The 24,210-nt window shown below is 43.6% G+C and overlaps 1 protein-coding gene across 4 annotated transcripts in view; it reads left to right on the top strand.

Moving 5' to 3' along the window:
* Positions 1–220: 220 nt before the first annotated feature.
* Positions 221–24,210, top strand: part of MPPED2 (metallophosphoesterase domain containing 2) — a 182,687-nt gene continuing 158,697 nt past the window's right edge. Inside the window, exons 1-2 of one of the 4 annotated variants that reach the window (XM_047776090.1) lie at positions 221–1,030; positions 6,496–6,744. In XM_047776090.1, coding sequence (XP_047632046.1) covers positions 6,617–6,744 — 128 coding nt within the window. In that variant the 5' untranslated portion in view covers positions 221–1,030; positions 6,496–6,616. Of the gene's footprint in view, positions 1,031–1,538; positions 1,634–2,000; positions 2,574–2,835; positions 2,912–6,495; positions 6,745–24,210 lie in introns of those variants that run through there. The other 3 variants (XM_047776094.1, XM_047776093.1, XM_047776092.1) reach the window with 3 other exon arrangements.

A 24,210-nucleotide genomic window follows, 5' to 3' on the forward strand; every position in this document is an offset into this window, starting at 1 on the left:
TTGCCTCTCCTTGCCTCCCTATACTGAACCTGCCTTAATTCATGGAGGTAAAAGAATTATCAGCTGGGTTGGCCTTTTCTTTCTCAGGAACAACACTGCAGAAAGAAAGGGGTGGTGGTGGTGGTGGTGTGTGTGTGTGTGTGTGTGTGTGGTTGAAAGGCTTGAGAAAAGGGTGCACAGCTCTCCCCCAGGAAAGTCGAAGCTCAGCAGACGGGAGGGGACCAGGGTCGCCTTCCTTGGTTTCAGGGCAGTGCCCCAAGCCTCTCCCCTTGCCCCCGCCGCCAGCTCTTCGCCCTGGAGCTGTGCCAGGACTCCAGACAGCGCCTGGCAGGTCGGTGGGTGGGGGGCCTGGGGCCTGGGTGTGTTCCCTTTGCAGAAGACGCCCATTTGGAGGGAAAACTCCCTTTATTTCCCTGGGGCTCCGCAGCCACCTTCTCCTATCCCCTATCATTTTTACGCTGATCACACTCATGATGATGAACTTGCAGCACAGCTTCCTGCCGCCTGCTTGACCCGGGAGCACCCGCAGGCTGCCGGCCTCGCCCTCAGCTCCCTCCTCCTCTTGCAACCCTGGTGCCTCGGGGCGCCAGCGGAGGTTCCAGCGGGCCTGGGCTACAGTAGGGGCGCGCGGGGGCGCGGGGTCCCGCCGGGGAGCGCGCACGGAGCGACGCCTCGGCCGCCCTGCTTCCTGGAGCTGTGCTCCTTTGACCCCAGTGGCAGTCCCTGTCACTGCACCGCTCTCGCTCCCTCTGGCTCGCCGCGCCCTCGCTCCCTCTCCTCGCCCCCTCTCTTGCTCTCTCCCCAGAGCGAGACTGCTCCCGTCCTTTCTCCCCCCCGCCTCACTCTAGCGCCGCGCCCCCCGATCCCCCGCCCTAGCCCGCGCCGGGACCTCCGGGGTCGAAGGTTCTGGCCCGCCCGCGCCCCTCGCCGCCCCCGCGCGCCCCCAGCCGGCTCCGGCCGCTCCGCGATGGATCGCCTGCTCGCCGGGCGCTGAAGGCATCCCCGGGACCCGGAGCGCAGCCCGGGAAAGGTAATCCGCCCCGGGAAGGGAGGCGGAGGGCGGGGGAGGGGGAGGAGGCGGCCGGGCGCCCGGTGCCGCGCGCGAGAGGAAGGGAAAAAAATGCACACACAAAGCGGAGCCCGGGTGAGAGGTGCCTTGTCAGAGGCGCGTGCGAAGGGCTCGGAGGCTGCGGACCGCGGCTGCCCTGGTGCCCCTGACATTCGCACGAGCAGGCGCTTCCCGGGCAATTCGGAACCTGAGGAGGGCTTATTTTCAACCCCCGAACGAAAGCGAATTCTTTTTTAGGAGCTGTCTCCTCTCCGCTCCCCATCTTGCCCCTCTGCTCTTCTCCCCTCCTCCCCCGCCCCGTGTCTTCGCCCCCCGACCTCCCGGGGTCCCCACCTCGCCTCTCCCTCCTCCTCCGGGATTTCTTAGGAGGGAAGGAAGGGGTGTAGGCGTAGGGCAGCGGCGAAAGCCAGGCGGCGGGTTTGGGGGTGGGGACAAGGGCACGGCGAGCTGTTTACTAGAAAGTCCCGGGGTTATGTGTTCGAGCCGCCCCGGCCTAGGCCCGGGTGCATTGTGTTGGCCCGAGCCCCGGGCGCCCGCGGCAGCCCGAGCGAGGTGCAGTGGCTGGTAAGGCGCCGCGCAGCTTTGTGCTCCGGCTGCGCTCCGCGGCCACCCCCGGGCCGCCTGCGCGCGCGCCGCTCTCGCGCGGGTCTGTTTCTCACCCTCTCCCCGCGCCCCAACCTCGCTCTCCCCCGCCGCCCCCGGTCTCCGCGATCGCAGCCTGCGGAGCGAGCTGGCGACTCGGGCTGGGTGGCGGGGTACGAGCGACGAGAAAAAGTAACCGTTGCCTCCCGATTTCTTCCCGGGAGAGGCTGGAGTTTCTTTGCTATTTACATGTAACTGGGTTATCTTTGTAAAGCCTTTGAATTCCTGGGTTTTTGAGGCCTAGGAGGTGAAGGGGGCATTTTCCTAGAGATTGGGGAGGGGATTAAAATCCACCAGCAAGAAAAGAAATTAAGGATGCCCCAGTGGAGTAGATTTATTCCACGCGCACTCCCACACACCCCAAATTAAGTGCAAATGCGAGTTATGAAAAATGTGTAATTGATTTGAGATGCTGCAAACAAACACAAACAGGTCAGGGTGGAAAAAAACAAAACTTTAAGTGGAAAAAAGATTCCAAAGAGGGGAAAAATCCGTGGCCTTCACACTCCCAACGCCTGCTGGCTCCCTCTCCTCCTTTCTCCGCCGCTCTAGGGAAGCAGCCCAGCAGAGAGCCGGGAGGAGGCGGCAGCTCCGGGCGCGGGCTGCGCTCTGACGGTTCGGGGATGCCAACACGCCCTGGAGGCTGACGTCGGGGGCGTGGGGCTGTGATGCTCGAGCGAGGATGGCGCGGTGTCAGAGCCATTGGCCGCTGGTGGTCATCAATCAATTTGGGGCTGGGGGAGAGGGAGAGAAAGAAAGACAGGCGCCCAGCGGAGCCTGGGGCCGCGAGCGCCAGCGCCAACAGTGCCAGCAGCGGCGGCGGCAGTGGAGACTACGGCGGTGGCTTCGGGGGACTGAGAGAGTAAGGCGAGCTGGTGCTCCAGGAAGGAAGGGGGAGCTGTAGCTGGGACGAGCCGGCCTTGAGCCGGGAGGGCAGGGTGCGCGCGCGCACGAGTGTGTGTGTGTGTGTGTGTGTGTGTGTGTGTGTGTGTGTGTGTAGTTTCTGACCCCCCCTCCCCCCGCCACCTGCCTACCCTAGATTTAAAACAAACACACCAATCCAAAGTAGAGAACTCCGCGCCCCCCGCCCCACCATATATAGACTCTACTCGTTGCCAGAGGCGCGGGAGAAAAGTCCTGCCCTCCTTTCCGAAAGAATGTGCCAGCCGGGTGTCCGCAGTGCTGGAGACAAGTTCAGGTGTAAGTGCGTCTGGAGGGAGGGTTCTCAGTGTACAGAGGCACATGGAACTTTGTGCATCCTTCTAAAACCCTGGCGGAGAAGCCGCCTGGAATACAGCTCCGGAATACAGGGATGAGTAATTGGAGATGGGCATAAAAGAGTAAGGATGGGAGTTTTAAAAGCACTCGCTCTGTGCGGCAGAGGAAGGAGGGAGCGAGATTTGGCGGAGTTGGAGCCGACGAGTTCCAAAATCTGGCCAGGCGGTCGGATGATCTTTCTTAGGGTTAGTGAATAAAATGAGCATCCTTGTTTAAACCAGGAAATCACGGGCTCCTTTCTCATAGGCTGTGCGGTGCGGTGCTCGGGTAGAGAGGTCATGAGTTGTTGCTTTGAAACTTTTGGTAAATGGGACTTACCGGTGTCTAGGAGGTGGAGACAGTTATTTAATTCCTCAGTTTTTAATCCTTTCATTGCCAGCAGACTTTAAAAGGTTTTCCCACTAGATTTCCTGAAAAAGAACATTGCAAGTTGCACAGCTTAAGGCACAGAAGAAGTGATTGCTGTCTAGGAAATGAAAATGTGCTCACATGATTTTTTTTTTCTTAAAGCGAAAAATCAAAGGAATATCAGCATGCATATTTGGCAGTGTCAGTCCCTTTTAGATTTTTCTTTAGGATTCCTGGCATATAGTAATGGGTTCCTTTGTTTTGTGGAGCAAATGTATTGAAGTATAAAAATAGAAAATTTTTAAAAAGAATACTGGTTTCTTTAAATATTATACATAAAGAGTAATGTAAGTGTGATGTGGGTGAGATGATCCAAAATCTGATCATTTAGAAGGTTTTACTGCCTAAACACATGAAACAAGGCAATGCAGCTTCTTGGTAGTTTTAGGCAGTATATCATTCTGTCTCATTTCAAGCTTTTTCCAAATTTCTCATGTTAGAGGTGGAGACCATTGATTGTCCTCTGTTCCTTAGAGTTTACCAAAAAAAAAATTTTGCCTTTCCCATGTGTTGGTGTTTCCCATTCTTGGGATATGATCAACTTGTGATGTGAGTGGGGGTGAACGTAGCATTTTTTTTTAAAAAAAATAAGCTTTTTCTTGACTTGTCTGTAAAGGTTCCTGTGAAAGTTTTGAAGCTCTCTGCCTCAGTCTGACATTTTCTTCAAAAGACTCCAGATTAAAGAAGATAGACGCTGCAGGTGCACTGTTTCGATAAAACATTTCAAAGAGAACATGGTAAAGATGAATTCAAATGAAGTGCCAGCCACCCATTTAGCCCTTCTGAGTTACAAGGGGCCTGTGCTTGCTGGTGAAAAGATGTTCTATTTGTCTTACTAGGGCAGAGGTGCAAAGACGCACAGATCTCACTTGATAGAAAAGGCCATCCTATGTTGACTTTAGGATACAGTGGACCACATAAAAGTACAAATTGATCACCATCTAAGTTCCATCTTTTCTGGGCTTCAAATGGGAGGGTCCGATGCTAAGTCATTGCCCAGATTTTTATATTATGGGTATGTATCTTTCATTTCTAGGCCATTTTGCTTAGTCTAATTAGCAAGTTTACTCCATGGCACCAAGTGCAGAGATTGTTATGGAGAGGTCACAATGGTCTAGACATGAAATTTCTTTCCTTTGCTTTTTAATGTTCTGTATTTCACACAATAGACATTGATGGCAGGCATATAAGAATTGCCATGTAATTTTTCCACCACGTTCTAATTTATGCAAACACTAAGTTCTTGCAGTCTGAAAATGTGTATTTTTTTTCCCCCTCTGTGCTTTGATGGCTAACATTCTTTTTAATGACAGTCATTTCTATAACAGGAAGATGTTTTCATTTGTATTTACTTTTCAGCATGGCGCAATTATGCAGTTTTGCGCTTCAGTCGTGTCTCGGTACTTTGTGTCTCAAAAGAGAATTACAGTACTTAGAACAGGACTGCAATTTGAAGCAGGTGTTGTGTTTTACTGTTATGCAAAATAACAGTAAAATATAATTGTGGGGGAAATTAAGGAAACAGCTGCAAACTTGGTATGAAAACTGCTACATTATGATTTGTAAGCAGTTCTTATAGATATCTTACATCAGAGGAACAGGGAAAGATTTTAATTTAGTTAATCCTACCGGCCTGATTGTCTGTCCACTGGTGCTTAGAGGACTCATACCTCCCATGAAGTCAGGAAGAAAGAGAACCCAGAGTGACACTTTGTTTAAAATGCCAGAGCAGGAGGGATTCATCTCTTGGCAGTGCCCGTTGTATGCTAGGAACACAGGCAAGGTGGGTGTTATTTAGCTTGCTTTGCTAATATGAAGAAGGCGATGATTTGAGTGTTACGCTGTGGAATTTCTTAGCCCAGCCAGCATATGGAGGACTACACAAGCCCTGGGTTGTAAAATAATAAAATAAATGGCCTATGGCAGGCCATCTGCCTTTTGCTGGATATTTAAGGTGCTTCATGCCAAATTTAAATCTAATCTTATTATTCTAAGTATTTCTATTTGAGATAGCAGCTAAGATTCCCAAGCTTAATGGTGCACACGGTGGAAGTATTCTAATGTGGAGTGCTTAAAGTAAGTGTGGGTTACTTTAAGGGTTACCCAAGGGGTGTGCTGCCTGCTTCTTCAGTACTTCACTGAAAAAATGCAACAGCTTCAAAGCAGGGGTGTGTTCTTCTCAGTCTTTGCACAGCTGCTATAAAAATAAGCATCCTCATTTCCGAACCCAGTCCAGCAAATGATATATTGACATTTATAGAGGGAATCGAAACGAATGGAAACCTTTTTTAAAAGTATGAAACCAGCTACTGACCACTGTATAGTATCAAGCTGGTAGCTGCAGGGGCTACCCACCTGGACCATTCCTTCCAGGCTCCAGGAGAGGTGGTAGTGAATTCATCCAAAATGGTGGCCCAAGCCTAGATGTGTTTGACTTCCCCTTGCGTGACTAGAGTGGTTACAGAAGTTATATTACATTTAGCAAGAAGGGTTTACCATAAAGCTCTTGTGTGGAGTAGAATCTACATGTATACCAGGCTTTGAGTACCTGTGTATTTTGGAAGTCACCATGAAAAAAAAAAAGTACATGGAACGTGTGCATGTATTACGTGTGTATTATGGTATCTGTTGTGAGCAGAGTGTTTTAAATTTATGTTTGTCACGGTGTTTCATGGCTGTATTAAGCACAGAGATTTCACATTCTTCTGTGACACCAACTTTGTACAGACCAAACATTCCAATTAGCAGGGAAGGTTTGGAAGATTCTCCACTTCGTGCACAAGCCATTTATAGTTAGACACCATAGCAACTGTGGATGTGTCCCTTCCGTAATTCACGTTAAGTGCCATAATTATAATTAAAGAGGAAATCTTAGTTGGAACCCCATTGAAATGATTTGCTAGCAGCCAGCGGTGTCATTTGGAGTGTAATGTCCATTCGGAAGTACATGCAGGGTAGAGAGTTGGGAACTGTTTTATCCACGAGGCAGCAACACAGATGAAGAGTTTTCCTGAACCCATTTCATGTCCAGGTGTCCCATTTTACATCGCTTTGAAGATCTTTTGCTTGGTGCTCATCTTTTAATTTATTTTTTTCAGAAACACGCAGCGGTATTGATGAGTAGATCCTTGGGTTCAGAGGTTGGCTGAAACGCGCCATGCCTGCTTCCATCCTTTGCTCCGGAAATTTGTGAATTGCTCATGCCTATAGGGAGGAAGGATGGCACATGGGATTCCTTCTCAAGGCAAGGTTACCATAACGGTGGATGAGTACAGCTCCAACCCCACCCAGGCATTCACGCACTACAACATCAACCAGAGCCGATTCCAGCCGCCACATGTACATATGTAAGTATCAGTCATGAACTTAAAAAAAAAATTAGCCATCAGGAAACTAGAAATAAAATAGCAAAGTCACTAATGACTTCTGCGAGGGAGAATAAAAGGTGTATGATGCACTAAAATAGACGGGTGTCTGTGGTCCCAGTACAACTCAGAGGACTCCTCTACATCTGTGTAATGCTGAGCATTTTCAGAGTACATACTTTCACCCCCACGTTGGCATTAGGTCTTTAGTGCTCCTGAGGGGTTGCCCACATTTTGTGGCTAACAACAGAGCGGTTAAGGCATTTGCCTAATGTCACCCAGCGAATTTTAGCACAGCCTCCTGACCCCCTAGTTCAGTTTGCCTTGCGTTGCATTGCTTGCTTCCATGATAAAATGTCTTTAAAATTTCTGTAGTTCTCCCCCCCCCCCCACCCCGCGCCACCTCACCCCACCAGCCCTTTACATTCAGCTGGGAAATAGGCCTAATTGGGACTAATTGTCCAGCCAGTGCTAAATCCATTGTCTTGCCTGTTGCTCGTAGAACGTGTGCTGCATGCTGCAGGACTCAAACAATATGGGGAACAAAGGATTAAGGGACAGTGGAACAGTTGGTTCCAGGAATTGTACTTTTCTCTCACCCCCTAATACTGTTTAAGTCATGTTGCATTTAAACTGCCTAAAGAGCAAAGTGTGGGAGAAATCCAGGGGCAAGGATTCTGCAGCACCTGGATGCGCACCAGCTTTTTTCTCTTCCTCGGCTACAGGATGTGCTGGGCTTTCAGCAGAAGGGGCAAAAGGTCACCATCCCCCTTGTTTATTCAAGGCCTGGTGCTCATTCTCTATTAGACCCTCCCAATGTCTAACATGGGTCTTTCATAGTAGGACTAAACCCCTTTGAAAGCCATTGTATAGTCAAGAGAGAAAGGAGGTTAGGGCTCTGTTGACTGTTTTTTTGCCATTCGTAGCAAAATTGAACTCGGGGCATGTACAAGTCACAAGCTCTTTTTTTTTTTTTTTTATTAACAATTGTTTTATTTGGGCATTTAAAAAAACGAGTAGGACTGCCTCCCCCAACACACACACACACACACACACACACAAACCCACCCTCGAATTTAGAAACACTAACCAAACAAAAAGATCTTTTTCTTGACTGCCTGGATATTATAGCAAGTACTAGGATGTTACTTGGCGACTATCTATATTCTGTAGAGCTACTCAATTATCTATGAGGGGATTTCTGCAAAAAAAGAAAAGGAGGAGAAAAAGAAAGAAATCTTTGTAAATGGTTAATGCTAAACTCTTTCTAAGATTTTTAGGCTTTCTTTAAATCAGAATATATTTATGGTTATGAAGGATTCCTAACATGGTTTTAAGGAAAGTTTTTAGGGGAATAAGATTTTTCTTTGTTAAAGTGGCTTTTCTGAACAATAACTGTGTGTTCATTGCAAATGTTCCTTTTAGTTGTCTGCTTCTAATAATTTCTTTTTCGTCAAATATGAAGTGTGTGGACTTAGGATTCCTTTAGCTCTGTTCAGCTGTGTGACGTTTTGTGTTAAAGAATAGCAAAGCACTTTGTGGATTGGGTTTCTTTTCAGGCAAAAGAAAGTATGTTTTGCCCCAGATTCCTTGGAAAATGACTGATAGGGAATCTCAGCTTAGTCTTCTCTTGTTTGTAGCCCTAAGATTCCACCGATGAGCTATGAATGCACAGTGATTTTTAAAAATCATGTCACCTTAGGACCGATGTGCTTAGATATAGCCATGAAAAATTCAAAGGATCGAATTATACCTTTTATGGAGAAAGGTTTGAAAAATGGAGTTTGCAGTGGCAGCCTGGACAGCTGTGTAGCCCTGTTACCACACTTTCTCCCAAGGAGTAGAGGATTCTTCCATGGCCATCTTCAGCTGGCCTTTTTGCCTTCATCGCCCCCTGAGAGCTTCCCACCTGAAGCCTTTGTTCCAGTTGTGCATGTTGCCGCTGTCACCTATGCATACGTTGGGCCTTTCCGTCTTGGTGCCTTTGCTTTCACTACTTCTCACAGCTGAGACACCCACATTTATGCTCTGCTGAGGGCCAGTTCAGGCCTTTCTACCTCTTGGAAACCTCTTGTCTCTCTCCCAGTCCAAACTGACTGCCCACCCCCCACCCCTGCCACCAACACGACGGCCCTCGTCACTTGGTATTTACTTCAAACCATATCACCTCCATTATTCTTCCCCCTGGTCCCGCCCCCAGTTACCTTGTTCATTTTTTAAACGTGGGGATACTGCAAGTAACAGGTGCTTAGAAATACTCATCAATTGCTTGCTTGATTGATCCATGATCTGCTTGTGCACTGAGATGAGAAATTGTGATTGAGATTTGGAGATTTTCATTGGGATCTTTCTGTCCTAACCTTTGGAGTGTTCGTATGAAGGTGTGTGCATGTTATCAGGATGCTGGCTTACCTTTTCCTTGGCTTTTCTTTTTAGTGCTTGGTGCCCTAGCACAGTGACATACGAGGCAGTCCAGTATCTTGGTTAAATGCGATCGTGTTATATTTTTTAGAGGGATTGCCCTGAGTCTAAATGGAAACTTAAATTGGCAAATACCTATAAAATATTTAGTCTAAAGTTTCTTTGGTTTTTCTAAAATTTTCAACATGTCATGGTAGAGCTTTATTCCTCTCCGTAAAGATATTTTCTTTTCCATTTGAATAGTTGCTCATTTATTTTGCATGGGTTTCTTAAAACATTTGCTTTCCTTTTTCACTTACAACTGAGGTCTGTGATGACCCACGACAGATCACCTGGATTGGAATTACAATCCTGGTCCCGTTAAGTGATCTAATATTTTCTTCCATAAAACCTAGTTGTTGGGGTTTTCTTATCTTGGATAAGGAATAGCTCACTTCCCATTTAATTTAGTTTGTCTCACCTCAGTATCATGGGCAATTTACTTCTTTTTTACTTACAGGCCTCAGTTTACTCATCTGTAAACATTTGCACCAAATGATAGTTATGAATCTTTTTAGCTCTGAAACTTAAGATTGTGATTAAGACATTTATTTGCAAGGGGTTGCTGCCAGGGGAACACTGATGTGTAAGACCCTGTTCCTGTCACCGATTTCAGAGCTATCGTCTCAACTGGCTTGAAGGATTTACTACATCCTTACTACATGGTCTTGGTTTGATTTCACCTGTGAGTTCTGGCTAGGTTGTCACCAAGCTTCTAAGTGTCCCTGGCCCGCATCTCTGCCTGTGACGTAGGGAAGATTTTTTTTTTTTTAAGCAGGCAATCTGATATGACCTTGGGAAAGAGAATTAAAGCACACCTGGAGTTGGCAGAATTGAACCTAGAATTTGCAAGCCTCTCTTATCCAGACTCTTGAACGTATTGAGAGATGTGATGGTTGAAAACCAGAAATTAACAGGGCTTCATTTTTCTACAACCTTGTCATCATTCCCAAGCAGGATATTGAGACAATTATTTAGTATATTTAATGCTCAAGGAGCCAATCTAGGTCTGAAAATACCATCAAGATTTTGTATGTTTTAAATTATCCGAGGCCAAATAAAACACCATAAAACATTTTTAGTGAGGTTCCAACCATCTCCTTTTTTTGCATCAAAGTTCCATGTTCTGGGAGACCCCCTCAGCTCCCTGAAAACCCAGATGGTTTGCTACCCTACTGAGGCTAATAACTCACCTTTTCCTTTAAGGGTTGATTGCTAGGAAGCTCAAATCAAATTTTATTTTCACTTTTAGCTACTTACTTTGCTGATTTAGCTGTTAGCGTTCCTAGAATCTTACTTCGTTCTTGTTCTTTTATGCTGCTTTTGAGGCGGCAGTGTGGTGGTCGACGTCTCTGGTGGAATCAGTTTGCCAGATTTAAAACCTGGTTGCAACACTTACTGGCTTTGTAACCAACCGTGGAGAAATGTATTAACTTCTCTGTGTTCTTTTTTCCCATCTGTAAAAAGGGGCTGGTAAAAGTAATGCCTGTCTCCAGAGGTTGTCTTGAAGGTTAAGAGTATTACTACTTATAAAGTTCTTAGAGGAATGCTTAGTGCATAGTCTGTACTCAGAAAATGTTAGCTCTTCTCCTTAATGATTGTTCCATTGATTCTGCCTTTTTTTTTTATTCTGAGCTGTTTCAATTCATTTGGAAAATCAGTGGCATATAAATAAATGAATAAATAAGAAAATCACTAGTAAGTTTTATCTCATCTTCCCCAAGAAGTCATTACTAGGAAACTTGTTTGAGTGGGAGTTGGGGCTGTCAGGGTTGAAAGGTACCCTGACTTCTTTTTTTTTTTCATTTTTTAATTTACTTTTTAAACATTTTATTGAAGTATAGTTTACTTACAAAATTGTATTAGTTTCAGGTGTACAAAATAGTCATTTGATATTTTATAGGTTATACTCCATATAAAGTTATTATAAAATATTGACTGTATTCCCTGTGCTGTAAGTTACATTCTTCTAACATCTATTTTATACCTAGTGGTTTGCATCTCTCAATCCCCCTCACCCATTTTGCCCTTCCCTCCACCTCTATCCTCTTTAGCAACCACCAGTTCATTCTCTGTATCTGTAGTCTGTTTCTGTTTTGTTACATTCATTTTACTTCTTAAGTTCCACATATAAATGAAAACATACAGTCTTTGTCTTTCTCTGTCTGTGCCCCAACTTCTTAGTGTCTCACCTGCCTCCAGTTTCTTCATGGGATTGATTGGCGGTCCCAAGCAGGCAAGGGATCCCAAGAGCTGAGTGTTGCCTGGTTGAGCTGCAGAATCACAGTGCTGATCTCAGGTCCTTGTACCTCCATCATTGTCTTAGGCTCCCTACCTGTGGCTGTGGTTAAAACAAGCATCAAGAGTTAACCATAATTCACTGGAATTGAGTACAAGGGGCACAGGTTGAGCTGGGGAATGAGGAATGAAGACAGTAGTCACATATGGTAGCTGAAAATGTGGTCTGAAATCAAAGAACTCTATACAAATGCTGATCCCACCAGTTACTGGCTTGGCTAAGTGTGGGTGGACAGGGTTACTGAACTTGAGTCTTCTCAGCTGTAGAATGGGTTTGACAGCACTCTAGGGTAGTTATAAACATTATATGAGATGATGTCTATGACATATAGTGCCTAGAAAATAGCCCTTGATGAATAGATGTTGTGATAATATTTATGGTCTTGTTCACTAGCTGGTGAGCATGAGATAAGTGTTAACATCTTTTTTTCTAAACTGCTCGATTGTATAAAACTTGATAAGTCCAACTTGTGTTCTCATCGCTTTGTTGCATTTTATAGCATCTGTCAGTGTTTGCTTGGGTATTGCTCATCAGAAATGATCTGAAGCTTTTAGGGTATCTGGTGAACATCCCATGCCAAATTCCTACAGGATTTTGTTTGGTCTGAAGTTTCATTTTCATGTGGTAGGAAGTAAATATTTATTTCAGGTCTGTATTAGCTAGCCTTAGATGCAAGAACAAAGTTACAGAAGAATGTTATAGAGTGGTGCCATTTGGTTAAAAAAAAATCTCAAAATGTGTGGAAGGACAAATACCAACATTAATGGTGATTATGTAGGGAATAAATTTGCAAATGAATTTGGGGGAGGGAGTGATGGATAAAAGATCTTATACTTTTTATTTTATATGTTTTCTACAATTTGAATTATTTTTAAGAACTATGTAACATTTTTATGGTAAAAACATTTTTAAAGGATGAAGAAAATAAATAAGATAAAAATGTGATTTATCTACAAGTCCTTCTGCTTTGTCAGCAAAATTGAAGGCTCGCTCTAATGTAAATCTTCTACTTTTTTTGGGCCTCACTTCCTTGGGTGGTACCTTCTTCTGTTTTATGTTAGAATCAAACAGTAGACCAAAGGCTGTTGATTGGGTAAATATAATTCGACTTGCTCATGTGTGGGAAGATGTGAAGCCAAGGATGCTGCCTGCTTCTTAGTCCTATAGTAGAAGGGAAATTTTTTCAGAGGTACCTTCAGATTCATTTTTGAGAGTCACCTGAGTGTACAGTATCAGGAAATAGCTAACTAACTTGCTGTAGGTAGATGACTGACAGTATTTCAGGGAACTTGGATTCTGGTCCTGTCTCGGTCACTAATTAGGTCTGTGATCTCGAGCAAGTTGGGCCTCTTTGAGTTTCAAGTTCCCCACCAGTCATTGGACTTGATGCAGTCAAGGGTTTCTCCTTTCTTTTCTTTTCTTTGGTCTATTGGAAATAAGAAGACAAATCCCTCAACATCAGTGATGTTCTACAGGAAAGACTGGAGTAGTGAGACATTGTGGGGATGTTGTGGAGGGGGTAGACCAGTGACCCCCAGCTGTCACACGGGAGGATGAGGAGTATCATTGGTTGACTGAATGTCTGGGGCTCTATAAAATTTCACATTAAACAAGGTAGAAATTCATCCTTTGTCGCAGAGCCGGGCTGCATTAGCTGTGCGGGGGAAGAAAAAAATTCTAAACATTTTTCTCTTGGTAAGCCACTTTCTCCTTCTCATTACAAATTTATCACTGGCTTGCACATTAGCATGGCCATAATTTTTGTTAATGTTTTCAATCTGAAATTCGTCTTGGAGATGCTGAATGGCCCTTTTAGTTTGTGCTCGTATATAAACACGGAGTATTTTTCTTTTCCTTTCTCATTTCTTTTTAAAAATAAGTTCTTTCCCCTGTACACTCCCCGAGGGCACTGGTCTCGTGGTCCGTGACAGTTAGACTTGGTTTTAGAGCTGACTTTTTTTTTCCTATTCTGTAGATTTCTTTGTTTGCATTCCAGCATTAGAAAGGCAACCTAAAATTAGATTTTTTGGGGGGTCCATATGGATTTGTTCTTAGAACGTTAGCTATATATTGCATAACTGGGTTGTGTGTGTGTGTGTGTGTGCGTGCGTGTGCGCGCGCGCGCGCGCAATGTGGTTAGTGACTCTTTGGAAGGGTAAAGAATTTTGACAGATAAAGCAGATTCTATCTACTGTGGTATATTTGGATTTCAAAACCTGAAATGGTTACCTGCATGTATATAGAGAAAGATTCATACAGAAAGAGCAGCCACAGGCAATGAATAAACACATTCTGAGTAAATCATTGATTACCTCTCCTTATGGATTGAATTGATCTCCTGCTCCAAGTACAGGTTTTTGGTTTTGTTTTTTTTTTTTAATTTCTTTCGTGGAGATGTTTTCATTAAAAATAGACGAAATGACAAGGCTAGCTAAACGGGAAGTATCATGACAGGGAGCCTGTATTTGCAACATACTTAATTTTATTCCTGAGATTTAGAGTTTAGATGCAGATTTTAAGATGTAAAAACCAGGCTCATGCCACTCAATTTACCACATCTTGTATCACAAACTACTTAAGTGAACTACTTCCCAAAAGGAGAAAAATTCACTGAGTTTCACAAGATCTGCCCATCAGCTTGTTTTCTTTCTTCAGTATTTCCTTAGCTCTCTGCTTCCCATGTGTCTTTCCTTTTTAGACTTCCCTAGCATCCTGAAAATGGGATGTTTCAGTAGCTATCCTGGCATGATTATTATTTCAATATCAGTACAGGTGAAACTACTACACTCTTCCAGACCACCATGTTAGTCTGCCTTCTTTTTTTTTTTTTTTTTTTTAATGTAAAAAGTACACTTTGAGGCTTTGTCTGTGTAGAAACACTAACTCTGCAAAGAGGAAACTCTGTTGGATTTATAGGCCTTTGCAGTATTTGGGTCTGGTGTTTCTCTTCTATTTTGCTTTGAAGATTTTTTTTTTCCTTCAATTTCTGTCCCTGTAGAGGGTAAAATGTATGCAAATAAGAAAATGCATTATGGCAGGCTTTTCATTTTTTTCCCTTTAATACAAATCAAGAATTATAAGCCCCTTGTTTAAACTTTTGTATGGTTTTATATTAAAGAGCAAAGCTCTTGATGCTAGTTGAAAAACAGAAACAGAAAAAGAACCACTAGCACCATTTAATAAAGCAAACAAGTACATTTTCAGTACTTGATATTATTAAGCTTTAAGATTCCAGGTGAGAATTAAACCTGTCGATGTTCGTCTCTTGGTGGTGGCTTCCTTAATTGCTGATGGGTTCCTGCACTATAACATGAACTCTACTCTCACCCGCTTATTTCTTTGAGTAGACAGTCTCTGAAAGCTTCCAGCTTCAAAGATTTGCTAATTCTTGGACTGGGAAAATATCTTTTCTCGTCTTCCGGTGGGCTATTTTGGCGTTTATGGTGATTGGCTAAGAACAGTGGCTTGCTTGCAGTATTCAGTTTTAGGTATTTGGGCCACAGACCAAGTTTCAAACCGTTTACATATTGCGCACTTAGTTTAAAATGTGTTTTGCCCAAGGACTTCAAACTGAAATTGAGGAAAAAAAGTGAAATCTCCAACCAGCAACCTCAGCATGTTTCTCTAATTTCCTGAGTTAGCTATGACATAGACATTCTACCAACTCTATTTTGGTCCTGAGTTTTAGATGTTTTTTTCTTCCCTTTGTTTCATTCTGTTGTGTCTTAAGACTTCAGAGATAGCCACAGAAGACTATTAGACTGGGTTAGACTTTTTTTTATTTAATCAAAAATATCATACGCATTACTCTTAGTTTTGCCTTCTATTTAATATATTCCATTTTTTTTTTTAAAGTACCAGCTTTTTCATACTGGTCCTGCTTGGGTAGGCAGGGAATAGAACAAGGAGATGGATGTTTTATGGAGAAGTGGGAAATTAGTGGTGTATGTGAAGAAGAGAAAAGAAGAAGGGGAGCCTAGCAGAGGTATATCCTTAGATCATAACTCTTTCTTGGAGTGACAATGTCCCTGGCCTTGGGCTTGACTTTAGCACCAGGAGCATGTCAGAATCCCTGTACCTTAATCAGCAGGGAGATAAGACAAATTTCGCCTTAGCTTCCCGGGGTATGCATGTCAACTCTGCATACCAATGAATCCAGCATTTGAAAGGATCAGAATAGCAATTTTTGGTACATTGGACCTCTTTTGTTTCCTGAGAAGGAATAGTTTGTGAGGCCTTTTTAGGTAACTCAAAACTTTTAAGTTTGCGTTTCAATCTTTTTTTTTTTTTAAATTCGTTTGACAAGTAGTTGAACTATGAACTGGTTTTTGAGAAATGTGAAAATATCTGAAGTTTTGCCATCTGTTAGGATCTCGGAAATTTACCACGTGTTGTGCTCAAAATCTGACTTTTACAGGTTACCTTGTTTTCATTTTGCTCCTAACCTTCATATTTATTTGAGGCACAGCTGAATGCACTGAAACCTGTTTCAATTCCACAAACTTAAGAGAAATGAAGAATGAGGAGAGGGGAGCCTCTGAGAAGAACAGACAGGCTAGGAAGGGGGTATCAACTCCTGAAGAATATAAATTCCTAACTCTTCCATAATGCAGTTCAAGGAAGAATCGAATCCTTTCCCCACATGAAATATAAAGGCACTGATAGGTGCCCTTTTCTGGATGGAAGAGTAAGCCCAGTACAACCCCCTTGTCCACTGACACTCCTGAGAATTCAGAAGTGAAATAATAGTCCCGTGGGAGCTGGTTGGCCCCATGTTGTGGCCCTTAGTGGCCGGTGGCTGCCTTGTTTGCCTCTCTCCATCCTGAGCGACCCCTCCATCACATTAACGGCAGCCCGGCACACTCCACTGTTTATCTTGGAATTTGATACCATCATCTTGGCAACCAAACTGGGACCTTTACTGCTCAGATTGTTTGTCATTTGTTGTTAATTATCTGTTACCATAAATTCTGCACTTTGAGAGAAGAGAGGATGTTTTGAAATAGCTCCTCCAACATGGAAGTGCAGCTTCATTTTCTGTGGACAAAAGGAGGGGGGGGGAATCAGCCCCTTTGGGAACTGAGTTTAGGGAAATGAAATTCCCTGGTTTTTCAGACCCGCTGGGTTAGACCCTGCTAATGCAGCCAGGGTTGGCAGGGAAAGAACCTTTGCCGTTCAGGAGTGGTCCATATCCGTGAGAGGTACCCCCTTTCAAGGAAAATAAAATAATTGAACTTTACCCAAGGAGTTGTGCTTTTATCGAGGTCTCTTTGTGCCGTAATTGTGTTTTGTGTGTGTGCAAGAGCCTGTTCCCCGCCGTCAGTTTCTCACTTTCAAAAGTTATTAAGACAAAGTGGTCTGAAGCGAAAAGTAGCTTCTGCTTACCTGCCTTTATGAGGTGTTTATTTTGTCAAGTGTAGAATCAGAAGGAGCTTTCTGGCCATCGGTGGATTTTAGGCAGCCCCCCCGAACTCTGCAGGGAAGGCTGTGTCACCTTGTAAACAAACTGCACCGTTTTGTGAGGTGCTGGATCAGGGGCTGCAGGAGCCACCGCTGGACTTAATAAGCTTAACAAAGTGCTGAACAGAGAAACAGGAGAGAGGAGGGATGCATGCATGTATTGTGGAAGGGAGAGTCTGGGAGTGCAGTGGTTGTTGCTAAGCACAAATTGAGGCACTTTAAAAAATATAAAAAAATGAAGTCATTGGAAAAGCCCCCCCCCCCCCCCCCCCCGCCAAAGTATATCCAGAATCTGGTCTGTCTCTCCACCCCCGAGCCCCTTGCCTGTGTTCATTTGTAGTCTCTGCTACTGGTATAATGTCTCATCTTTACTCTCGGGATCCTAATAAGAACATATGCTTTTGTAGGTAGTGGTGAAGGTTCTCTTAGGTGATGCTTATTACTGAGTAAAGCACTTAGCACAGTATCCCCATGCTCAATGCACGCTAGCTATTGTTTTTAATAATATCGTTTATCTGGATTTGTACTTAGACCACAAACACTTGAACTTCAGCAGAGTTTTAATGGTGGTACGATGCCCATCGTTACTGTAATTTTTTTCTGTTGCCCTTAAGTTTGGTGTGTTTGTTTTATTCTCCTCGAGAAATGTTTTGTTTTTGTTTTCCTCGCACTTTTAAAGTATCTTGGGTTGTGCTGTCTCTCAAGGGATTCCCGCATGGAGAGGGAGGGATTGAGTCTGTGTTAACCTACTGATAGCCAGGGGCACAGACTTAATAAGCACTGATCTTAGCTCCTGCCTGACGCCTGGACAGTGTAGCTGTCTGAGATGTGTCTTTTCCTGGAGTTGAGGAATTTGCTTGGGTCTGCTGCCTTTGGTTTCTGCAGAACCAGAAAATGTTCTTCCCAGGCTTGGAGGGGAGAAATCCTGAAATAAAACACCCCTTCTACAGATTCCACTTCCGCTGTCTTTTATTTCCTCTCTCCCAGTGTTTTGTTTTGTTTTCCTGGGAGTGTGGTAGGTGCATGTGCACTATTTTATTTTGTTAACTTTACTAAAGTGTAGTAGATTGACAATGTTGTGTTAATTTCTGCTGCACAGCAAAGTGACTCAGTTATGCATATATATGTTCTTTTTCATTTTCTTCTGTGATGGTTTAGCACGGGATCCTGAATATAGTTCCCTGTGCTGTGCAGTAGGACCTTGTTGTTTATCCATCCTATATATACTCGTTTGCACCCGCTAATCCCAAACCCCCCATCCTTCCCTCCCCCACCCATAGCCCCTTCTTGGCAACCACAGGTCTGTTCACTGTGCTGGTGAGTCTGTGCACTATTGTAGAACACAGATTACAATCAGGATTAAGAAAGGAATATTAACCTAGTGTCTCCGATTTAGGAATGGTTTGGGTGTGAGAATAAGAGACTGGACGGAGGAGAATGGAGATTGCAAAAAGCACCCTCAGCCTGCTCTGGGGGAGGCTGGGAAAAGGATTTAACACTTCGGATTCTTTAGAAGCCATTAAAACTCTGCTGGGATCAGATTACCTGACTGCACATCTGAAACATGAAGCTCTTGCCCTAAACCGTGCAATTGAGTTAAGCTCAGAATTCAGGGCCTCCCCCTAAGACCGGCCTCTGGGTAAGCCTCACTGCGGATGGCAAAATGATTTCCTTTGAGAAGAGCAAGACTACAGTGAGGTTTTTATGGCCAATTTAGCCTGTATATTGGTGCCAGCCAGACATTTGGCAGCACTTAGTGCCAACTTTGGTGATCTGTCCACCAGTTTTTCCCAAGGTCTTCAATTCTGTCTGGATTCAGGGCTGACATTGAAGAGAAGATACATTGTATATGCCACTTCCTAGGCATGCCTTGTGAATTTTTAATTTTTCCAAGTGGAGAGGTACTGAGAGATGTGGGGAAAGCAGCAGGCTGCTCCACTGCCCTCAACTCGGAGGCTCGGAAATGACACGGACGGTCCTCCTTCCTAAACACACTTTCCTTCCTCCCTCCGCCTTTGTCATGGCTTTCAGGGGGGCCCTCACCCCTTTCTCTAGAGTAGGTGAATCCTTTGCATGTATGTACTCAGAGCACCTACACGTAATGCTTTCTCTTAGTCTCACTTTTCATAAAAGTATTTTCTCAGTGTTTGTGAAATGTTTGTCTTCCACGAGACTGTAGGCTCTGTGATGGCAGGAACTCTTTCTTTTTATTTTATTATTTTGCCCATTAGTATCCATAGCATCAGCACAGCGCGAGCATGTGTTAGACCCACTCCACATGCTTGTGGAATGAATGAATGACTGTTGAGTTTTCAGGGAATCCACGTTCTCTTACTATATGCTTCCCTAAGAAGCTTGTGCTCCCTTGAAATCATACATTCATTTTGACAACATGTATTTCGACTTGACCATGTACTTGGCTTTAAAAAGGATAACTTACGAGTCTCCCGTGTTTTTTTCAGGATGGAGCTGGATGAAGCTCAGAGTGAGTATTTCTGATACTCCTACACTTACGCTATAATCTATCCTGCCTTCAGTTGACTCTTAACTTTGACAGTAGTAGACGCTCATTTCTAACATAGGAAAGCCATCAAAGTCTCACTTTTATCTTGACCCTAGAGATTTGGGTTTCCTATATTATTCTTTACCTTAAAAACTGAGGAATTAGAAAATATATTGCTTCAACTCCCTATAAAGTGCGTATTTATTGATCCTATTTGGTGTCAACGATTATTGGCTAGAAGTGTGAAATTAATTAGTATATATTTCAGCCCAGTTATTGAGTCCAACTGACAGGTGTCCCTAATATGTGACGTTTACCTGATATGAAGAGTATGAAAACGGGTCATCTCTTATCCTGGGAATCCTGACTTTTGCATAAAGCAAACCAATTTTATTCTGTATTCCTATGTTTTTTAACAACTTTACTTTTTTTTTTTTAAATAGCAAACTCTTCTAGTTCTTATCGCTCAGCTATTTTGACAGAAATCTGTGATTCAGGTTTAATACAGATTACACCATCATAAAACATTGTTGTTATATAGTGATTGAAAGCCTTTAAAAATGTTTTTGATTTAAAGGTAAAACAGATGAGATTTAAAGGAAGTTTGTAAGGGTGACTAAGTTATAAACCTCTTGAAAATTAAATGACATAAAAAAAGTGCTGCTAGATAGTGCCAAGCTTAAAGAAGAATTTTACATGGGGCAGAACATAAAAGAGAAGGGAGAATAAAAAAAAAAAAGGAGAGAGAGATTTGCATTGCAAGCACTTTGAGGCAGGAAGTTGTTAATTTAGGTGACTGGCTTTAGGTTTTCTCCCTGACTGTCCCTTCACTGTGTCTCCTAAGAAAGGTGTTGGCTAATTAGGCTTTCTGAAGATCCCCTTTGGCTGAGGACCTAATTGAGTTTCAGGACTACAGTGCTAGGCTGGAGTTGGGGGAGCTTTTGGCCCTGAAGGTCAGAACCCTCTGATGGACCTGCCTCTTTGATGAGTAACCTGCAGTGACTGGCAGTGACATTGTTTAGGGAAAGTATGGTCTAGTAATTGAGGAGTCAGTGTTCCTTAGTATATAAAAATCTCTCTTTAACATAGGGAAGACACCAAAATCCACATGTGCAATTTAAATGAGCTTGTATTCTGCATTATAAATATGCACCGGATGCCAAGTAGAAAACCGGAACACTCTCTCAGGATGCTGTTAGGGCCAAGCGGAATCTCATTAGGGACAGCTTCAAAGATCAGTTCCTCGTGTCCATAAAAACAAGTGTAAATTATCTGGTGCGCGCCTGCTGTTAGCAGTTGCGTGTTGCATTATGCATGACTCCAGACTGCACAGAGGAGGTGCAAACCGCTCGGAGCTCCAAATATATGTGGGGATTCCTCCACACATATATATGTTTATATACATATACCTATCTATTTTTTGGTGCTGAGTCCTACATTTTGGAGATTTATGGGTGTGTTTCAGTTAATGGAGGCAGCCATATATAACCTGCTCCTACATTTTTGATGAATTGGAGTCAGTTCAGAGAGGCACGATAAGGCTCTGAATTGTTTATATGAACAACCAGCCAATCTACTCAGATTTATGTGTCTTGTTTGCTCACATCTGGAGTCAGATTAGGGGGCCATGAAGGCATTCATCGCACACAGAATTGGGTACGTTTGCTTCCACTCTTCTCCCCCTCTTTTTGGTCTCTTGGTTAGATTTTAAAAATACATGTGAATGCTTAGGAAATTGAGAAAAAGTAGTCAGGTTTACAAACAAGGCTTTGAAAAGTAGTTCTGGAGTAAATGCCTGAGCTTCACTGGATGAGAAGATAGAGAAGTCATAATGTGTAGTTTTTAAGAATTAGTATCCTAGCACCGGATTGCCAATGTTTGCAAGTTGGTCTAATAAGAATTAGCTGTAAGATATGGGGCAAAGGACTTATCCCTCTGAGTTCTTACTTGTAAATGGGGGAAAAAAATAGTACCTACCCCAGAGGCCTGTCATGAGGGTGAAATCGGTTGATTTTTGTATAGTACCTAGAACACTTCCTGGGACACTGTGAGTCCTACCAAAGCGTTTGCCATATTGGTGGTGTCATCATTGTTATTAAATGTAGAAGACTTTCGAGGGCAGTTGGAGATGATGGATGAGGTGTGGCACACCTGGAGATTGAGTTCACGAGCCCATGTGGGCTTGAGTGGACATGTACACCTTAGGGCTGGGGGCTGGCAGAGTCAGGAAACCCTTACCTTGGGGTCAACTGGGAGAAGCCATTGGAAATAGAGAATACTTAGTAGATGTATACTTTTCTGAGCCACATAACCCAGGGAGGTAATGGGATCTTAGGGAAAGGTTAAGAAACAGCAAGAGACAGCTTTCCACTCAGCAGAGGAGAAGAAAGTGTCTGCCACATCTCCTCTTCCCGGTTGTTTCTCAGAGCCTTGTTCGTCTCAGATTAAGGAACATATGACAGAAAGAGCAAAGGATCAGCCTTACACAGTGTCATGTGACTTAATTCTACAAACGTTGCAGCACCAGTTACCTTCATTTTGAAATTTGCATTTGCCAGTGTAAGAGGATAGTCACAGATACCAGTATTTCCCTTCCTAGACTGGAAGCTCTGTAAGGGCAGGGCTGATGCATGCTGATCTTAAATCCTCTGCCGTGCCCATGGGCTCAGTAATTAAATCCATCTTTGACAAGATGACACGATAAATATAGTCTTTGATATGTATTTATCATGTCATTTTGTCCTTACTATAAATTCCCTCTGTACTTAAAATCTTCCCGTCTTCTTTAGAATGAGAGTCACCCCTCCTGTATTACCCAGGCCCTAGTCATTGCCAACCTTGCTTGCTTTGGTGTTCCTCTTTATAGTTTGTTGAAAATGTGCCTGCGACCTTCTGCCACTCACTCATCAATACCTGAAGGATGGCTTGCGGGCAGCTTTCCTGTTTTGCCATTCAGTGGTTGGTGCCTCCTTTGTGATTCTGTAGTGCTCTAACACCTTTACTTGGAAATAAGAACGTTTAAAATATCTGAATAAGCGAAGGAGTTGTTTGGCTTGATGAGAGTCTTGAAAACCATCATAAGACAGGGAGAAATGAGCAAGATGAGTGGGAAGTCCGAAAGAAATTGGAAGAAAATGTTTCAATCAATGAATCAATAAGTATTTGCCGGAAGTAGCATGAGAGGCAAAATATTGTTTTATTCCCAGGGCATTGCGCAGTGCGTGGTATAATAAATAGTTATGGATGAAGAAATGAATAGGAGTTCCTATCATGGCTCAACCATTAATGAACCTGACTAGTAACCACAAGGACAAGGGTTTGATCCCTGGTCTTGCTCAGTGGATTAAGGATCTGGCATTGTGGTGGGCTGTGGTATAGGTTGCAAACACAGCTCGAATCTGGTGTTGCTGTGGCTGTGGGGTAGGCCAGCGGCTACAGTTCCGATTCGACCCCTAGCCTGGGAACCTCCATATGCCAAGAGTGCGGCCCTAAAAAGACAAAAAAAAAAAAAGAAACGAAACGAATAAATGGATGTCTTCTCGGGTCTAGCTGTAGAACTGTCAACCACCCAGTCCTTGTCCACGATGGGTATTCTGCCTATTTAGAAAGATAGTCAAATATGCCTGAGTTAAATATTATTTGGTAAAATAATCATGTGTGCATTGTTATTAGTAGAAGATCGAGGTTTATTTTTGCATACATGTGTGCTGTGCTTTCTGTGAGGGAAACATGTAGAGAATTTTACATATGGCCTGTTGGCAACCCAGAGAGGCTGAACGAATGGGTCAACATCACACAGAATGCTGGTCTCCAAGGTATTGTGTGTTTCTTTATGACCTTTAGTGAGCAGACAGTGCTTAAGGAACTTAACAGTTTGGGGCATACAATAAATCCTAAGCAATGTTGACTAAAAAAAAAAAGGTACAACATGAAAGTTGTGAGTTAAGTTTTATTGGAGGCAAAATGAGGACTATAGCCCGGGAGACAGCATTTCAGGTAGCTCTGAGGAATTGCTCAGAAGATGTAGGGGGAAGGTCAGTATTATATATGATTTTGGTGAAAGGGGATACGTGCAGTCAAGCACACATTTTGGCAGAGGCTTGCTTGCTAGTCACGGAGAGCAGATGCCTCCATTAATGATTTTAGTGCTTTTCTAGATATGAGGCCATGCAAGAATCTGGGCTCATAAAATCTTCTGAAAATATCTAAGTATCTGAAGGCCTGTTCCATGAGTTTCTCCCAGAGCACAGTGAGAAATCAGTGCCTCATTCCTGATCTCCACCCTGAACTCCTTTCAGGGTGTGTTAAGGTCAGTGGCTGCAGTGGCTAGTGTCTTAATCCTTGTAGAGGCAGATGGCAGGTGCACATTTTTAATGAGCACTGAGTAGGAGAATCAAGGGAGAATTTCTTCAAGAACGCATCTGAAACAAGCTTTCTTGGGGTCATCCAACTCAATTCTATTAAATTGCTTTCCAATTTTATTTCCTGATTTTCCACTGTAGACATACCCCAGGTTAGTCATAATGTCTTCCAGGCTGATTCTTCCCCAAACATGAACAAAGGACGGCCCCGGGTCCGAGGCGCCCTGTGATGGAAAGTTTCAATTAAACAGGAGCAGCTATTTTCCACTCTGGAGGATCACACTTCACTTTCCTTTCATAATATCTCCTCCTGTTCTTACCACCCATGTGTTCTGTGGTTCCCTTAAAGTCTGGCAGCATTTTCT

Source organism: Phacochoerus africanus, chromosome 4, assembly GCF_016906955.1.
Source record: "Phacochoerus africanus isolate WHEZ1 chromosome 4, ROS_Pafr_v1, whole genome shotgun sequence".
Lineage (NCBI taxonomy): Eukaryota > Metazoa > Chordata > Mammalia > Artiodactyla > Suidae > Phacochoerus > Phacochoerus africanus.